The 19,385-nt window shown below is 44.0% G+C and overlaps 1 protein-coding gene across 1 annotated transcript in view; it reads left to right on the top strand.

Annotated features, from left to right (window-relative positions):
* Positions 1-19,385, top strand: part of LOC142954749 (low-density lipoprotein receptor-related protein 1-like) — a 68,876-nt gene that overhangs the window by 19,453 nt on the left and 30,038 nt on the right. The window contains exons 5-27 of the mRNA XM_076095959.1: positions 167-427; positions 7,370-7,532; positions 7,954-8,176; positions 9,073-9,262; positions 9,371-9,514; positions 9,679-9,915; positions 10,108-10,288; positions 10,512-10,734; positions 10,918-11,107; positions 11,208-11,330; positions 11,623-11,763; positions 12,312-12,437; positions 12,844-12,960; positions 13,073-13,153; positions 13,246-13,413; positions 14,505-14,687; positions 14,982-15,179; positions 15,341-15,586; positions 15,858-16,055; positions 17,164-17,368; positions 17,552-17,716; positions 17,960-18,204; positions 19,168-19,299. Of these exons, the coding sequence (XP_075952074.1) occupies positions 167-427; positions 7,370-7,532; positions 7,954-8,176; positions 9,073-9,262; positions 9,371-9,514; positions 9,679-9,915; positions 10,108-10,288; positions 10,512-10,734; positions 10,918-11,107; positions 11,208-11,330; positions 11,623-11,763; positions 12,312-12,437; positions 12,844-12,960; positions 13,073-13,153; positions 13,246-13,413; positions 14,505-14,687; positions 14,982-15,179; positions 15,341-15,586; positions 15,858-16,055; positions 17,164-17,368; positions 17,552-17,716; positions 17,960-18,204; positions 19,168-19,299 (4,140 nt within the window). The remainder of the gene's footprint in view (positions 1-166; positions 428-7,369; positions 7,533-7,953; positions 8,177-9,072; positions 9,263-9,370; positions 9,515-9,678; positions 9,916-10,107; positions 10,289-10,511; positions 10,735-10,917; positions 11,108-11,207; positions 11,331-11,622; positions 11,764-12,311; positions 12,438-12,843; positions 12,961-13,072; positions 13,154-13,245; positions 13,414-14,504; positions 14,688-14,981; positions 15,180-15,340; positions 15,587-15,857; positions 16,056-17,163; positions 17,369-17,551; positions 17,717-17,959; positions 18,205-19,167; positions 19,300-19,385) is intronic.

Raw genomic sequence — 19,385 nt, 5'->3', positions numbered from 1 at the left:
ACATAGAAGAAGGATGCAGTTCATTTTAAGCCAAAAAAAGAGATGTATTGACCTTTGACTCCTCTTCATCTTCTCCTCATATCTCTTCCCCTTATGCCCCCTCTTCCCCATTTTATCCTCTGCTTGCCCTCCCTGTCTATTCCCCTGTCCCGATCACCCTCCCCAGAGCCAGTGGATCGTCTGCCTATGCTGTTGATTGCTAACCTCCATGACATCCGCTGCACCTCCCTGAGCGGCTCTACGTCCCGGCTGCCCTCCATCGCCACCAAGCAGACCATGGCTATGGACTTCGTCTATGCTGAGGAGACCGTCTGCTGGATCGATGTGGGTGACACCCCCGCTGCCACCCAGCTGAAGTGCGCCAGCATCAATGACCTCAAGACTGTCACTAACATCCGCACCATCAACATCTCCCTCAGCCTGCACCGTGAGTAGTAGTTTAACTGACGAAAGTGACTGGAACCGAAAGCTTTTGATTCAAGAAACTGTATTTTCTGCTGACACAGAAAAATGCTGTGGGGTACTTTGAGGGCGTGACAGTTTAGTTGTAAACAGCCAGTGAAAGAGAAATGAATTCCTCACATAAGAGCACTCAAGTAAGTTGTCAGCTCACCCAGTGTGAAATTTCCGTACTTTGCCTCGGGAATCAAATGGTGAGCTTTACATCTGCTAGCTCAGACAAATGTAAAATGTGAAGCAATACAGCCTTGTCTCTGAAAGCCGCTCGTACCAGCATTAAAGTAGAAATGCGGAGTCCAGCATTATTTTTCAAAAGGTTTGTCTTTGAAGAACACATCCTGACACACCACTAAATCATCCTGTAGAGGCAATATGTATATGTAGCTCATTTATAATGACATGATACATATAAGGCTGACAGCATGCCTTCAGGTATTAATTTGCACATTTCTTGACAAGCATACCGTAACCTACCGTGTAGCCTAGTTGATGCACTGACTGTGCATGGCTATTCCGAAGCCTGGAATTACATTCCTGCTCTTGTTTAATGCATTTGAATTGAGTCGGTTGTATCCCAAAGCAGGTCATTGATTTTTGATACTATGACATTTGGCATTAGGTTTTCCCATAGAAGTCCTTTCTGCCTTCACAAGTCGTCCCGATTACTGTACATTTTGTCCTGGAAGGTGTTGTAGATATATAGCACATGTTTGTGTCTGAAGGGGGATATTATTTAGACCTTAACTGGTAAACAATGACAAGTGAAATGTCTTGCCTGTGGAGGTAATGTCCTCAAAGCCATAGGCATCGTCATTACTCCCGGGCTCTCATCTCTTGGCCATTACCCAGACATGAGTAGCATGTGAACACTTCCCTCTGACAGGCTTGCTCATATAATGCTGACGTGATTTATCTCTGATTACGAGCCTGACAAGGTTTGTTTTTATTCGCCTAGCTGACGGAGCCGTTACTGGGGTAAGAATGGGGGCAGAAATGTAGACAAAACATAAAAGCTTGGGTGTGGGTCTGTGCGTGTGTGCATATGTTTGTGCGTATGGGAAGCATTCCCTTGAGAATTGGCCTCAGGCATCTAACGGCAGACACGAAGAAAACAAGTGGAAAAGGCGGGTGTGTAGAGCCAAACCTGCGACATGGTTAGAAGTGCCTTGGCTCCTATCCACTTCAAATGAAGCTTGTGCAACTGCTGACAGCTGACAGCTGGGGCAGAGCCGAGGCTCAGAGGCTCAGCGAACCCCAGCATCCTACAATGGGGTTTTCCAGTTGATTCACTGCACTCTCATCAGTTGCCCGTATCCCAACTCGCCCTCATTGTGTTGCCTCCTTTTTATTTTATCCGCTGCTCTGTTAAGTGGTCTGAGAGGTAAATGGGGGCGAAAGGTGGAATTGTACAGGGACCCCGAGAGAAAGGTTGAAGCAAAAGAGACAAGGGAATGATAAAATGAGAGGGAGAGAGAGAAGGTAGTGATTTGCTGTACCTTGGAGGTGTGTGTGTGTGTGTGTATCTGCGAGTGGTCATGCAGATGGTATTTACATTCCTCCGTTGGGTTATGTCAGCCTGAACAGCCCCTACATTCCAGTCTGTCCAGTCAGGTCAACATATTCATAGTTGTCGCTCAGACGCGCGCACACAGACACACACACACACACATATGCATCGACCCAAATACCTTCGACTTATGCACCCATTACTTGGTGACATATTACCTTTCATGATTTGAGATTTTGTCTGTTGCTGTGCACATACTCTATCTGTCTATATGCTGTCCCACTTCTGTACACCTGTAGAATATGCAAAGCTTCTATTTTAAAGCATTTAAATTAAACTTAGATGCGCAGTTGCTTATTGTATTCCATTTAATTGTTGATCTTTTATTGTCTTCCTTTGATGCTGCACTAACTTTTGTTCATTAAAACTAGCATTTCAATTTCATCATAATCTGGCAGTCAGAAAGACTCTTTCGAAAAAGACAATCATGAGAATGGGTTTCTATTAATAAATTTAGGAAATGGCTCTGCAGTGCTCACGCAATGAGAAAGCCGAAGGGAACTGTGTCTACTGGGCGAAACGAGTGAGAGACGTGTGTTAACCAAATTTCTTGACCCTTAATCTAGTTCATTTTTGATTTGTAAGTGTTCATTTTTTTAAAGTAAATTTGATGTGTGTGAGAGAGAGAGATACGGCAAGACCTGCAGCCTTGTAACTTAGTTTAAAAAAATAAAACTTAAAAACTTAAACTTCATAAAACATTTTTTCTTCCACAAAAACTGTCTGTTTGAGTGTGGGAAATATTAGAAGATGTATCAAGCATGACCTTTTATTATTAAAGAGTACAATAATACTGTATTTTCTGTAAGCAACCAACCTACTTCCTGTTAACGCCGGCCCCACGTATGCCCATAGCATTTCTCTATTTTTGTTTTGTTTTATTTCATAAAAATGTATTAAGATGTTAGTGGAGGCAGTCTTAATTTGAGGTTGGGTGGCCCACCATAACTATTACACACTGTGGAAAATCCTGACAGTGTGTGTCCAGTCATGTCTGTTGGTCGATTTTGACTGTCCTCAGTCACTCGGGGAACAAAAAAGACAAACAGGCAAGAGGCTCTCTTTGCACTTTGGCTGACTCCCCATTTTATGTTGCATCAGTCTGGGCTTTCAGCTGAGATAAGGAAGCAAAAACCCCTCTGTTCATTTTATGGATCTCAGCTGAGTCAAAAAGTCATTTGTAGCATGTGCTGTATTTCCCTTGTGGTCTTTTGCTTTAAATGTTAGCTGAGCTTAACCTGTGTGTCCTTCTTGGTTGAACCATTTGCCTTTCAAAACTAATTCTGATCATATAAATGATGTCAACGGGAACTCTTTGTTAGCTCTATTCAGTGTTTTATAATGAGCAGGGCTCAGGTGCACTCTTAAACGTATGGTGGACAGACCAGGGGATTGGCCTTGAATGGATATGGATGAAGGCAGGGGGGGTTTCGGGGGGAGGTTGCAGGGTTCACAAACAGGGTGTTTTATAGCCTCTGGGAGCCTGAGAGAGCAGGGCAGATAAGTAGACGAGGGTTCCAGATGTGGCCTGCTCTGTCTACATGTGTGAGTGTCTGACTGGGGAGATAAAAGGGGAGCAGAGCCCACCGGTCCCATCCTCTCCACCCTCCGAGCGGAACTCCACAGCAGGGACCAGCCTTTCTCCCCATGTCCCTTTGCCTATCGACCTCCTTCCTCCTTCTTTCTAGCCTTTGTTCTTACGTTGTTTTTTTTTTCCGAGGTAGAAAACAGGAGCGGAGAATACAAAAAAACCTTGCAAAAAGGAAATGCAATCCAAAATCACAGAGATGCTGATTTGCACAGCACTAATATTATCACATGACCTCTGTTTATTAAAGCATGGTTGGTAATTTGCAGTAACTAAGATTCGTACAGGATTAAGATCACAAAGAACCTCCGCCATTATTACAAGTTTCTAAAGGCCCCCTATATTAATGTGCATCTTGTTTACACAAAGGCTTCCAATATACTGCATTATTCTCTCAGCTGTTATCTACATCCAAAGAGCACATGTCAATTCTAACTAAAGGACTTAATCTTTACACACCAATTCTTGTCCTCGTTTTTTTTGTCATGTTTTTTTTTGTGACTTTTGTGACTCAACCCCTGTCATCAGGTCTTCCTTTCAAGCCAATAACTTCATTAACTTCTCTTTTTCACCTGTAGCAGATGGGGATTTGCCAATACCATAATTGTTAAGAATTCTAGCATCTTAACTGGAGGTAATATGTCGGATGTTTTGGGGAATCATAATCTCTGAACTCTGAAACTGTGCTCTTGAGAGGTCAAAAGGGGTTTTTGCACAGATGAATGGGATACTCTTGGAACAGGAAGTATTATGGAAGCAGCACGATGATGATTCCCTCTGCTATGCCCATGTACATATAGGAATACTTGCACTGACATGCAAATAGAAAAAATAACAGTCATGTACAAAGTTTTTTTTTTTGTGCTATTTCTGAATGACTAGTTTGAAGAACTAAATAGGCTTTGGCCCTATAAGTCAATACCTTTTGCTTTTTGGACAGAAAGCATGTTTGTTGTTGCCTGTAAGACCCCCTCAGTTTGTGAAACGTTTCCTCAGAGTAGTGTGTGCTCGTAGGTGTTAAGGGCAGGAAGTGAAATGGGGTTGTGAGGGCAGGGTGATTGGATGAGAAGAAAAGGGTGGGTTCATTCAGTTTCCCATCAAACTTTCCACTTACCGAAATCTGAATGAGTAAGAGCGTCAACAGACTGGCTGGCTCTCTAGCTAAGGGGGTCCACTAGTTGTAGGCTGTTACGCAACACAGTATTCACTGTCTTGCACAACTGGCTCCTCTCCTCTGTATATCAGTGTAATCAATGCCTTGTGCAGCCAGGCTTCCAGCTGGATTTCTTTAAAGAAGTGTGGTTTTAGATTTGATACCAATGGGAGTATCACTATCCTTCTCAACTCCATGATAAACTTTTCCCCGTTGCCAGAATCTTGGTTCTGATGTTTATGAAACATCTTGGACCGGTTTTTACTCCCTCCCTCTGTTCTTTTGACCATGATTCTTTATTTTTTTTTACTAGTTTCCTCTCCACAATCTCTGCAGACTTTCAATACATGTTTTCCAGTGTGGAGGTGCACCAGAACTTTTAATGTTTTGATATAGATTTATTTCACATCACTATCTTTCTGTCTTTCCCGACCACTGCCACGACCCCATCCTTCCGATTTCCCATTTTTTCCTCAGCTCTGCTTCTATTATAGCAACAGGCATACTGTAAGTCCCATGTGGGGCAGGCCTTTTGAAGCTCTGTGTATGTTTGGTAGGTATGGTGGGGGGTTCTACATTAGGCCCAGATGTGTGTATACTCTGTTGTGGAGCTTGCATTGGCTCTGTCTTTGAGCAACATGCTTGTCATTGTTGGGGGGGGGGGGGGGGGGGCTCCAGTGCAGATGTTTTCTTTTTGAATTGTCAAAGCTCTGGGACAGGCTGACTGAGGGCTCACAGTCAATGGTGTAAGACCCCATTTGTGTACCTCAACATCAAAGTTGGTGCTTAAAAATAACTTGAGACACGTGTGGTCACTTTGATACTACATGTGTGAGTAGCGAGCCTGTGTGATGTGTATGTGTGTGTATACAGTGTTCTGCTTTGAAAGAAAGTGGTGGCAGCTGTTAAAACATAAGGCTGAATGTATCTTCAAGCCCCCCCCCCCCCCCCCACCACACAGCTGGGTCTCCCTGTGGTCTGGGATTTCTGCACCCAGTCACATACAGGACAGAGGATCTCAGAGAGGGAGAAATGTTTCCAGTGCTTACTCAACACTTCAACACCAACCCTCCCTAATGCTGGGGGTAGCTGTCTGAAGTAAAGGTCCCCATCTGCAAAGCTTCCTCTTTCTAGGTTGGCTTGCCATGGAGTTACAAAATGTCAAGTTCCTTTGTCCTGTGTTGCAACAGTATTTTGGGTCACTTTGACTTGTGTTCAAGTTTATCTCTAAATTGACAGAGCTTCATGTGTCTTGTTTCTGTGCTGCCATGGCTAAACCTTTTTTCTTGTGTGTGTGTGTGTGTGTGTGTGAGATGAACTTCACACCATGCAAATGAATATCCTTAGAAGAAATGTGTTCATCATGCAGAATTCATGCCAAGGAGTATTAACGCTATTCTCACTTTACCAAGACACGTGTTTTTCTCCTCTAATTGGTCACACATACTGTATGTATGTTACTTGTAATCTCTTACACCTTTATTTCCACAAAAATTAGCACACACATATGCATGCAAGTGTTTTAAATGTGGGAAAACCTTCTAAAACAGCAGATAGACTCCTTTCCCATTGCCAGTAGGGTGTATGTCTTTCTGTTTGTTTCTGGTGCATCATGTTCAACACGCCAGAAAACAGGGTTAGTAATCAGTAGAAAGCAGCAGGCAGGCCAGTGAAAATATTACCATGGTTACTTCGCTTTCATAGCTGTTACTTATTCAGTCTCTCTTCAAACTCAGTGCCAACTAATTTGGGACGATGTTCAGGCGCTGCTTGGACAGAGATGGACAGAATTTGTTGCTGAGATGACAAAGAAAGTGCCAGAAGGGGGCATAAATTAACACGTCCACCCGAGAGTCGTTTTTCCATCACCGATAAATACTTCTGATTACTGCAGAGTCATTTGTCCCGGGAATGAATGTCGATTGTTACCTTTCCCACTAAAAACAAAAGCCAGATGTTAGTGGCTGTAGGGGTTCTTTCATTCCAGTAGGAATGGGGGCTTTAGTTGTTCTTTTTCTGTGTTTGACCATTCTGCAAGGCTTTATCCTAACTCCTCCAGTGTGTTGTGATGTTGGTTAGTTTATGTGGCTCCTATGCAGGCACACTGGGCTAGTAAAACTGCTTTGACTGACTTTCTCTTCATAGTCAAAGTCTTCTTTAGTATTTATAATTAGTGAGCCATGCATACTTATACAGTATATCCTCAGATTCACCCCAAAAGTAAAGTCCTGAGGTCCTTACAGATGTCCTGTGTTATTGCTCTTGTCCACTGAAAGGAGTTCGGCTTAGAAAGTGCAGGCGACCTCTCGCTCTTATCTGTCACTTTTTGTGTTTCTTCCCCCCCCCCCCCCCCCCCCCCCATGCCCTGCTTGTCTTAATCAAAGACAAGTGGAGTGCTGGTAATGGACAACCTCTTGGACCCAGCAGTGCAGGAAGATGATGGAGGCTCATTAATTCAGCACTGTTATTTTGTTTTTTTGAGAGGGTCATGGCATCGTAAAGTGAGAGGTTTTGCAATGAGGCTGGTATATGACCAAGAATTACATGACTGTACTCTCACGAGGCTCTGCTTTTATAATAGTTATGACTCCTCATCCCTCAGATGTGGAACAGATGGCTATCGACTGGCTGACCGGAAACTTCTACTTTGTGGATGACGTGGACGACCGGGTGTTTGTCTGCAACAAGAATGGCCAGACATGCGTGACCCTTCTGGACCAAGAGCTGTACAACCCTAAAGGCATCGCCTTGGACCCGGCTATGGGGTCTGTACTTCCCTCCACTCTTCTTGACTTAACAACACCCTCAGTACCGTTTTAGCAACACTTGAGAGGAAAATGATGTCTTATGATCAGACGACATGCTGACCAGGCAGGCGGTCAAAAATCAAAGCACTTCCTCCAGATGGAAACACTTGCGTGTTTGCTGTTTCGTTTTCCCTGATACTGCCAAAGTTCCCTTTTCTTAAGTATCACTTCTCTATTTTTATTCCCCTGGAAATCATTTTTATTCCATTATAGTAACTAATACAGAGAGCTCAGTTGTGGTTAATGGTGTATTGTAATGTAATGTTAAGCCAAAATTGACAAATGAAGTCAAAGAGCAGTCATCCAAAGTTATAACTTCCTCTTGTTAATGAAATTCCCTTTTCTGTCACCTTGCCATGCTCCTCTTCTTCTGCTACAGCAAAGTGTTCTTCACAGACTATGGGTCTACGCCGAGGGTGGAGCGCTGTGACATGGATGGCCAGAACCGCACTAAGCTGGTGGACAGCAAAATCGTCTTCCCCCATGGTATCACACTGGACCTGGTCAACCGGTTGGTGTACTGGGCTGACGCCTACCTGGACTACATCGAAGTGGTCGACTACGAGGGCAAAAACCGACACACCATTATCCAGGGCCTGCTGGTGAGGTTTGAAGGATGGTTGGATGGACGTGCACACAAAAAATACCAACTACACCCAAACGTACATAGAAATGCACTCAAGAAAATAGATTTCAGATTGTTCCGCCTTCTTCTTAAAGGTTGAATCAAGCAGCAATAGCCCAGAGTCCCTACTTACTTTTCAGACTTCCCTTCAATAAAACAAAACATCTGTTTTCCAAATCTGTAACATCATTGATTTTAATATCCTCATCTTTTAGAGGCAGTACTGGTTCCCAGTTGTCTCCTGTTTGTCAAGGCAAAGAGAGCCCTCCTCTCCTGGGAATAAGACCTTTTTTATCGCCTTGATTGATATTACTTAAAGAGTGTGATTTTCCTGGCTAGTGCCTCTCTAAACAGATTAGTCTGGCCTAGCGAAGCTTGGCTCAAACCGTAAGTAGAGTAATGATCTTAATGAAATCAGGGCTGCAGTGTATGGGGAAGGTAATATGATCCCGACAACATACATCTTTCTGACAGTAGAGGAGAGCTGCACAGAATAAACCCTTATAAAAGTAAAACCTATCTCTGTTTTAACAGCCGATGGAAAGTGGAGCCATTGTGCTACCCTGTGCCAAGTTCAAACTAACTCTCTTTCTATCTCTCTGTCTGTCTGTTACTAAGTCTGTCTATCTGTCAGAGATTTCTTCACATTCTTAGAACCTGTCAACATTTGTTTTATGCTGATGCATAATTTGTTAGGGTTCTTTAACTATGCATAAATTACAGCGTTCAAGATAGAAATGTGTACACAAATATTCTCACAAAAGACATTAGTCATGCACCATCAGCTGTTTTACTGTGAACATCAGCATTTTCAGTTGCAAGCTCAAAACAACTTTTTTGATTTTGCTGCTTTATTGTCTCACTGCATTTCAGATTGAGCACCTGTACGGGCTGACTGTATTTGAGAACTACCTGTATGCCACCAACTCAGACGAAGGCAACCTCAACCCCAAGACCAGTGTGATCCGAGTGAATCGCTTCAACAGCTCCGACTTCCAGGTGGTGACGCGAGTAGACAGGGGATCGGCACTGCACGTGTACCACCAAAGGCGCCAACCTCAAGGTACTCATTCAAGAAGGCACTTTGTCTTGACTGCTAACTGATCCATGTCCATTGATAGCAGTTACCATTGCATGACTGTTGGTTTTGTGCCCTTCTCTCCTGGCTTAGTGCGCAGCCATGCATGTGCCGTGGATCAGTTTGGGAAGGCTGGAAGTTGCTCTGACATATGTCTGCTGAGCAACAGCCACAAAACCCGTACATGCCGTTGTCGCTCTGGATTCAGCCTCGGCAGCGATGGAAAGTCCTGCAAGAGTGAGTATCAAGACTGAGGGAAAAATGTATTTTGACAAAAATGAACCCTGTCCCATTAGTTTCACCAGTTATGAATGATGATGGCAATGAAGTAATGGTGGTTACAAAATCGCTGGTATTACTGTTATTCATTGAGAATATTCATTTTTTTTCTTCCCCTGCAGAACCAGACCACGAGCTGTTCTTGGTGTACGGTAAGGGTCGTCCTGGAATCATCAGGGGCATGGACATGAACGCTAAGGTGCCTGATGAATACATGATTCCCATTGAGAACCTAATGAACCCACGAGCTCTGGATTTCCACGCCGCCAGTGAATTCATCTACTTTGCTGATGCCACCAACTACATTATTGGCCGACAGAAAATAGATGGCACAGAGAGAGACACCATACTAAAGGAAGGTAAGAATAAAATGATTTGCTTTGCACAGGATTCTGGGATATAGTTTTGCTCTATCAAAATCCAGGAACTTAAGGAGGAAAAGAATTCCGTCAAGTTATTCCATATGATTTTCACTTTATTCTCTTCATATTCATCCTGAATTGGCCAGCCACTAATGTCTTTTTCACACCGACTTCTTTTGCTTATCTCAGGAATTCACACGGTAGAGGGGATAGCCGTAGACTGGATGGGAGGCAATCTCTACTGGACAGATGATGGGCCTAAGAAGACTATTAGCGTCGCCAGGCTGGAGAAGGCTTCTCAGACCCGCAAGACTCTCATTGAGGGCAAGATGAGCCACCCTCGTGCAATTGTGGTGGACCCGCAGAATGGGTGAGACACTGGAGGAGAGGGGATTGTTATTTTAATGGTTATTTATTGCTCATAAATGCTATGTTCAAGTTATTTATCCAGTTGTAATGTTTGAGTGAAGCAGCATTCAACTTGTGTGTTAGTGTGAGTACTTCTAGTGTGCATTTTGACGGCTGCAGCTGTCACGGAAATGTCTTATCTCGCACGGCTTTTGAACGTGATGATACCTCTTCTCGGCTCCCAGATGGATGTACTGGACTGACTGGGAGGAGGACCCCACAGAGAGCAACAGAGGGAAGATCAAGAAAGCTTGGATGGATGGTTCCCATCACCAAGTGTTCCTGACCAGCAAGACAGTGCTGTGGCCTAATGGCTTGAGTCTGGACATTCCCCAGGGCATCCTGTACTGGGTGGATGCTTACTACGACCGCATTGAGTTGGTTTACCTCAACAACACTGAGCGAAAGGTTAGTAATGCTCAGAGAATATATTTAGACTAGATATTTGTGTATTTACTAACAATAAAAGAGATATTACTCCAAAGTATTAAAACGACAACAACATTTTGGTCAGAAAATCAAAGTAATCAGTTTGTTGGAACGCGGGTAATATTTGAAGATCCAACCCCTATCTCGTTCCTGATTTAACAGGTGGTGTATGAGGGGCAGGAGCTTAACCACGCCTTCGGCTTATGTCATTACAAACAATTTCTTTTTTGGAATGAGTACCGGGGCGGCAGCATTTACAAACTGGACCAGGCCACTAAGACAGTCACCCTACTTCGCAACGAGAGGCCACCCATCTTTGAGATCAGAGTGTATGATGCACACCAGCAGCAAGGTATATGTCCACTACTCATTCATTCTCACTTCACGACTTGCTTATAAATAGATACAATTATAAAATTCTTACTTTCTGCTTGGTTTGTCTTTTCTCGTAGGCTCCAATGCGTGTCGAGTTAACAACGGTGGCTGTAGCAGTCTGTGCCTTGCTATTCCTGACGGCAGGTCCTGTGGCTGTGCTAACGATCAAATCCTAGATGTCGATAATGTCACCTGCAAAGGTACTTAGCAGCCCAACCAGTAGAAAGGTTTCACCAAATATCAATGTGGAAAATTCATTATTCAGCAGGAGTTGAGACTGTGAAAGAATGTATTGTGTACTTTCCATTTGCAAGCTATACTATACACGATCTTTGCCAAATCTAGCGAGAAGTTAAAAAAAAAAACCTCCACCAATATTTTTGCAGCTGATGAAAGCTGACCTAGGATCCAAAAGGCTTTGTTTTGTTTAGTGCTTAGCCCTTGTCTCAATGGCCCATCTGTCTCTCCTCCTACCCCTGATCTCATCTCCAGCCAACCCCTCCTACGTGCCCCCGCCGCAGTGCCAGCCAGGGGAGTTTGCCTGCAAGAACAACCGCTGCATCCAAGAGCGCTGGAAGTGTGACGGGGACAACGATTGTCTGGACAACAGTGATGAGGCCCCCGAGCTCTGCCGTAAGTGTGCCACGTCATTGTCATGGTTACACAGCAACACACAGATAAACAAAAAATCAGTTTAAGAGTCTTGGCTAACGTAAAACGACAGAGCGTGAACTACAGTTTCCAAGATTGTCTTTTTCCATGCAGCGTAATGTGACTGAAATTTCACTGACCAGCTTTCTCCTCATCAGGCGATAGTGAGAACTAGAGACTCATATCCTTCTCTTTTTTATACTTCATCTAAAGTGACATATTTAAAGGTTGAGGGGATTATTTATCAGGTTATATTGTACGTCAATATCAGAATAATGTTGGTAAAGGGCTGGGGAGCACTTCATCCACATTGACGACACAAGTGCCTACAGATATTTTCAGCTAGAAGTGCTCTGAGAGGCCGCGCAAGGAAGTCGGAGAGCCCAGAAACAAAGTTCCTGTGTGCAGTGCTTTTTCTCTAGGCATAAACTCCTCCTTGGTAATAATTGACAAAGAGAAGCTGGTGTTCATAACAAAACCCGATATGGACACTCAACCATAATGTATACTTTTTTGTTTTCTTCCACCAGACCAGCACACCTGCCCAGCTGACCGATTCAAATGCCAGAACAATCGCTGTATCCCTCTGCGATGGCTGTGTGATGGCGACAATGACTGCGGCAATGATGAAGATGAATCCAACACCACCTGCTCTGGTATACACAAACCTGAAGGTCTTTGTAGTTTAGAGAGCATTACAGTTTTTCATCAATTTTTGGTTTGTAAGATACGAGATTTGATTTGACAAAAATATATTTGATCTGAAACCAGGGTTATTACTGTTAGATGATGAGACAGTTATCGATAGTTAGTTAAAATGGTGTAAGTGAGAGGAGAGAACATTGGGCAGACAGACAAGTTGCAACTAAAGCAGACATATTGGGATCTGTTAGTTTTGACTTGTTTTGTTGTCACAACTATTTTAAGTACTTTTTGTAGCAATTCAATATTGGAAAATAGGTTATTTAACATTGAGAAGTCATTGCGAGCTTAACTGTTGAGTCAGGGATATTGCATACTTCTTATATCCATTACCTGTTTTACACCTTATTCCCCTGCCAGCTCGTACATGCCCACCGAACCAGTACCCTTGTGCCAGTGGGCGCTGCATCCCCATCTCCTGGACATGTGACCTGGATGACGACTGTGGAGACCGCTCTGATGAACCAGACTCCTGTGGTGAGTCTTAAATTGCACCGTTATATTGCTGCTTTTAGCACGTGTTTTCCTCCGAGACGACAGCTCTTATGTTTTTTTTTTATTTACATATTCTCTCTTGACCCCTCTTCAGCCTATCCAACCTGCTTCCCTCTGACTCAGTTCACTTGCGCCAATGGCCGCTGCATCAACATCAACTGGCGCTGTGACAACGGTAATCTTCTTCTTAGACTTTCTTCACCTTCCGGGAAGCTGCAAAAACAACCCAATAACCCAAATTGAAATATTGTGTGTGCTCATGTACAGACAACGACTGTGGAGATAACAGTGATGAAGCAGGCTGCAGCCATTCCTGCTCCAGTGTCCAGTTTAAATGTAACAGTGGCCGCTGCATCCCAGAATACTGGACCTGTGACGGCGACAATGACTGTGGAGACTACAGTGACGAGACTCATGCCAACTGTACCAACCAGGGTAAGGAGCAATTACTCTGAACCAAACTTTTACGGCATTGTTTATACTGTTGCCAGCTGTATCTAGCGCTCATCACATCATGTATTGTATTTCACTGTGTTTACATGTTGCCATTTACAGTTGTAAAGAGGCGGTCGCAATGAAAACAGGATTGTCCTCCTCCCTTCTTCATTTCCTCTGCTCTGCATGCCCCTGCCTGCCCTTTGGCTTTATCACTTACAGCAAATCCGCTCTGATGCTCTGTTCAGGATGTGATTATGTTTTGGGGTTAGATAACAATTAAACTCTTTTATGGTCTTATACAAATGGCACAGATGTTTTGACTCTGCTGCAGTGATATGGATTTACATGTTTAGAGTTTAAAATAGCTGGGGGCCATGCTTGGCTGATTTTGAACATTGAGTTTTGCTGGTTAACCGATCTTGTAACAATCACTGAGGCAGCGTCATAGTGCAGCATCGTACTTATTCTTCAGGCTGCCTAGAAACACACGCTGCTGTTCACTGTGTAAGTCCCAGCATGCATTAACGGGGCCCAGCGTGATCTGTTGGTCTAATGAGCAATCTGTGCTCCGTGTGTGTTTCTGGCTGTGTGTGTGTGTTTATGGGATCTCTTGGCCTGCCGTCTGGAAGTCATTAAATGAAATGCAATGCTATCGCTTTCCCCTCCTGTATATTGTAGTTCTGTGCTGAAAGGTCCCCGGTCTATTTCCTTCTTTACCCGTGCCAAGAGCTGACCTTTGCCATGTGGGGATGTCATTGTGCCACCTCCCCACTGGTGTCTTTTAATCAGTCAGTGAGCTGTGTGTGTCATTGTTGTGTGACTTGGCTCAGTTTCAGGTTGTTAACCCAGCGTCCCAGCATACCTAAACATTAATTAATGACTAGAATTTCCTTTTCTTTGTTCTCTACGTTTTTGCCGAATGTGTGTAGTCTATGCGATTGTTGTGTGCTGCTGGAGATTCCAGTAGTTCATTTTTCAGTTGCTGATGTCTGCTGGTGTTTTATTGCTTCTTTGACATTGGCTAAACTGCTCACTCCATCTTTGTGGTTGGCTTACTATCACACTTTGTCTTGCTGTTTTCTCTCCAGCTACCCGTCCTCCAGGCGGCTGCCATGTGGATGAGTTCCAGTGTCGGATGGACGGCCTGTGCATTCCCATGCGCTGGCGCTGTGATGGGGACACAGACTGTATGGACCTGAGTGATGAGAACAACTGCGAGGGTGTGACCCACATGTGTGACCCGGCAGTCAAGTTTAGCTGCAGGGACTCTGGTGAGGATGCTTTCAGCTGGCTTAAGTACCAGATGTTACGGTCGATGAACCGTTTAACAATGTTGTTGTGTTAGGACAGATATGTTTTTTTTCTCTCTGACAAATAGATGAAGAAGTAATTGCTTGATCAACCCAGAAACTAGCTGTGGAAAATTAATTTGTGCATCCCTCTCATGTGGCTAATTTGTGGCTAATTAAATTTCTGGCAAACAAATGTTTAAAACCATTTGCTATGAATATATTAAAGTCTTAAAACAACACAAGCTGATAATCTTTACTTTGTGGTCTTGACAGCTCGTTGCATCAGCAAAGCTTGGGTTTGTGATGGCGACAGTGACTGTGAGGACAACTCTGATGAGGACAACTGCGAGGCGTTGGTGTGCAAGTTGTCTCACCACATGTGTGCTACCAACGACTCCATCTGTCTGCCTGCTGAGAAGCTGTGTGATGGCACTGACGATTGTCCGGATGGCTCTGACGAGAAACTCTGTGGTAAAACCTTTGACATGAACCGCAACATGAAAATGTCTTCACAACCTGGTTCATTTGTCCTGTACATTCCATATTGATGTTAAAAACACCTTAAACAGAACATACACCTCCTCTGTCTCAGATATATTCCAACTCATTCTAAATCTGTTTCTTGCCTGCAGATCTGTGCTCATTGGACAATGGTGGCTGCAGCCACAACTGCAGCATCATTCCTGGGGAGGGCTTCATGTGCTCATGTCCCCTGGGCATGGAGCTGGGAGCCGACAACAAGACCTGCCAGATCCAGAGCTTCTGCGCCAAACATCTCAAGTGTAGCCAGAAGTGTGAGCAGGAGAAATCTAGTGTCAAGTGCTCCTGCTACGAGGGCTGGGAGCTTGAGTCTGACATGGAGAGCTGCAAAAGCACTGGTAAGGTAAAACAGGGCATTTTTGGCACTAACAGTTTATTTACTCTGACAAACTGAAGAATTTCTTTTTTGGCTTCAAATTGAGAGCAAAAGTATTTTTCTTGTGATGAAGAGGCTCCACAATACTGAGTCTGCTTTATGTATGTACTGTAATTACGTTTTTTTTAAAGAGACAGATGGAGTGAAAGACGTTGCAAAGACAGCTGTGGCAGGTTAAGATTTACTGTGTTGAGACACTAACACTTTTCCGGGTTCAACATCTTTGCCTTCAGATCCGTTCAAGCCTTTCATCATCTTTTCCAACCGCCATGAGATCAGAAGGATTGAGCTTCACAAGGGGGAGTTTAGTGTGCTGGTTCCAGGCCTGAGGAACACCATTGCCTTGGACTTCCACCTCAACCAGAGCACCCTGTACTGGACTGATGTCGTAGAGGACAAGATCTACCGTGGGAAATTGTCTGACAATGGTGGTGAGGCTGCTAGTTTGATACAGCTTTCGGTAGTTTTTAATGATTAGCCACTCAGAACAGTCTAATTAACATAATATGTTTTTTTGTTTTTGTAAGTTAAATAAAAGTAGGAAAGCGGATCGTTCCTTCTGAGAAAAATTCTATTTGTTCCTTTGACTGAGCATTTCTCTTAAATTAACTTCCGCTGAGCACTCTGTAATTTCTCAGAGCCAAATGTTTTTTAAAAGAGTCTGTGGTCAGCAGCAGCGGTCTGTGACCCTGAATAAATAGCCAGGTCATGGTCCTGCTCCAAAACCCCAGGTCTTCTTGCCAATCAAGGTTGTGTTCCCAGCACAGCACTTAGGGGGCACACGGAAGGCTTTGTCTCTTCCCATTTGTCTCAGTACTCGATGTGCGTGACTGCAGCCAGAACACTGATGTAGCGTAGGAGGAACAATACACTGCAGTTCCAGTTCCCAGCCCTCCAACTTCACCATTTAAACAGGACTCCCAAGTAGAGACATTGTGATCAACATAGATCAGCTCCTGCTCCTTGTTATTGAAGCCATTTCACAATCTCTAAAGTTGTTGGCATACACTGTGTAGTTCACACAGCTTAACCAAGACACCCCTACCCACACAGAAAGGCAGCCGTAACTCTAGCATTCCTTTTAAGCAAACTGTGAAGACCTATCATTCTCCCTCTAATTACTACTGGAAGATGATCACACATTTTTGGTTTGCACTTTAAACAGCATGTTCCTGTTGTTTCTGGGAAAGATTAAAAAGAGTGGGAGATCTTGTGTTGGATGTTTGTTTTCTTAGAGATGGGGTTGGGAAGATAGTGCTGGTCGGAGCCACACTGACAGACACGGCAGTAGTGCGTGCTGTTCACTGAGTTTTTCTTTTCATTTGCAATGAATCATATGTGCTGACTGGAAATTTGCTCCCCTTGTTGAAAGTAAATTAGCTGAATTACAACCGCTATTTTTCTGCTTAAAATCACCACAAACATTAAAAGGCTACAAAAGGTCTCCTTTTCAGCTTGCTATTCAGTTATCAAATGCATGATACATAGCTGAACACCACACTTGTTTTAAGTCCCCTTTTCTCTGTGTATCCCATTCAGCCCTGACCAGTTTTGAAGTGGTGATCCAGTATGGACTGGCCACCCCAGAGGGCCTGGCCGTGGACTGGATAGCAGGAAACATCTACTGGGTTGAAAGCAATCTGGACCAGATCGAGGTCGCCAAACTGGATGGGACCATGAGAACTACCCTGCTGGCTGGGGAGGTGGAGCACCCAAGGGCCATTGCCCTAGACCCTCGCGATGGGTAAGAAGCACAGATCTAGGGACTCTGAAGCTGTTACTAGAATATCCACTGGAATTACCTTTGTAGCTTAGGCTATATGCTTAGGCTATATTCCTGCTGTATTTTCTATTAAATGTGTTCCCATGTGATACTGTGCACATCTGTGAAAATTCCTCCTCACATTGATTTATTTTCTGTTTGCAGTATTCTATTTTGGACAGACTGGGATGCCAGTTTGCCCAGGATTGAGGCAGCATCTATGAGTGGTGAAGGCAGACGCACCATCCACAGGGAAACAGGCAGTGGTGGCTGGCCCAACGGTCTCACTGTGGACTACATGGAAAGACGCATTGTCTGGATTGATGCAAGGTAGCATTGGCCACTAGTCTCTGAATATACAGAGTGCTCTCATTGCACTGCATCCACCCACTTGCTCAGTATTTTTCTTTTGGTTGCTGTTATTAATTTTTTTGATAAACATGCAGATGTCCTTTGCTTATGTAAAATGACATACAAAGTACAGACTCATCTAGTAACATGAGCATCATGCAGTCACTTAAGCTGATGTACATATTATGTAAAGTATACATCTCTGCCCTAATCTTCCTCCAGGTCAGATGCCATCTACTCGGCTCTGTACGACGGTTCTGGGCTGATTGAAGTGTTGCGGGGTCATGAGTATTTGTCCCACCCCTTTGCTGTCACCATGTATGGAGGCGAGGTCTACTGGACTGACTGGAGGACTAACACTCTGGCCAAAGCCAACAAATGGACAGGACACAATGTCACCGTAGTCCAGCGCACCAACACACAGCCCTTTGACTTGCAGGTCTATCACCCATCCAGACAACCTCAGGGTAGGTTGCACACCAGATACATATATATATATATAGAGACAGAGACAGAGAGAGAGAGAGAGAGAGAGAGAGAGAGAGTCAACCCAAAGGAGAACGGTGACGTGCTCATTGCTGACCATGTTGATTCACGACTCCTATTCTCCAAAGACAGCTGACCTTTCAGAGCTGTGAGATATGTGGTGTCCTCACACAGGCAGCACTTTGGACACCTCCTGCAGCCTTGTTGATCAAATAATTCACCTCACTGTTTGACATTTCCCACCAGCTGGGTAGGAAATATAACCCTCCTCATGCGACTAAAATGTCACGTGTTGATCTTGGAGGTTCACATGATTGACAAGATAACAAAAAGATCTGCAGTTATTCCGTCAAATTGAGCTGTCACCTTGATGTCTAGTTGCTAAGGGTGTGTGGGCAGCAGAAAGGCACTGGGTCCTGTGATTGAAGGCAGGAAAAGAGAGATCTCACAGAATCGCTGATTGACAGCTGCAACTGATGCCCATGACTGTGACGACGCAACAAGCTGGGTTGACATGTCTGGCAAATGTGGGCTGTGTTGAATAGTCAAAATGAAGTCCTACCTTGTCCTCTCCACTTTTCTTTGACCCGATGGAAAAATGAATGCGGTTTAAAGAATTCAACCAGCTCTTATTATGGCTGCCACTTAGGAACCTTCCTACGCAAAAAAGACTATTCGACCGCAACCAAAGTCTTTTTCTACACTCTCTCTTTCCTTGGGTATCCATTGATGCACAATCTTGACTTTAATATTGTGAAAATAGCTTCTCACATTAAACTGTTGGCCTAGTCTGATACTAGAATGTATGGCCTAATTTCATGAATTTTGGGAGATGCTTTTTGAAAAAATCTACACATCGTGTGAGCCTTAAAGGAAATGCATCCCCCCCAGTCTTTTTGTGTCTTTGTCTCTTTCACCACATTACCTCTGATTCTTTCTTTCAGCTCCTAACCCGTGTGCCACTAGTGATGGTAAAGAACCTTGCTCCCACCTCTGTCTCATCAACTTCAACCAGACCTTCTCCTGTGCCTGCCCTCACCTCATGAAGCTTCAGCCTGACAAACGCACCTGCAAAGGTAAAGACACATGCTGTTACTCACAAACACCTACAGACCTTTTCTCTTACCTTAAAGTAAACACTCAGACGGAGTGTGTTTATGCA

Source organism: Anarhichas minor, unplaced genomic scaffold (assembly GCF_050575085.1).
Source record: "Anarhichas minor isolate MPS153535 unplaced genomic scaffold, ASM5057508v1 ptg000003l, whole genome shotgun sequence".
NCBI lineage: Eukaryota > Metazoa > Chordata > Actinopteri > Perciformes > Anarhichadidae > Anarhichas > Anarhichas minor.
This window is presented reverse-complemented; position numbering and strand designations above follow the sequence as displayed.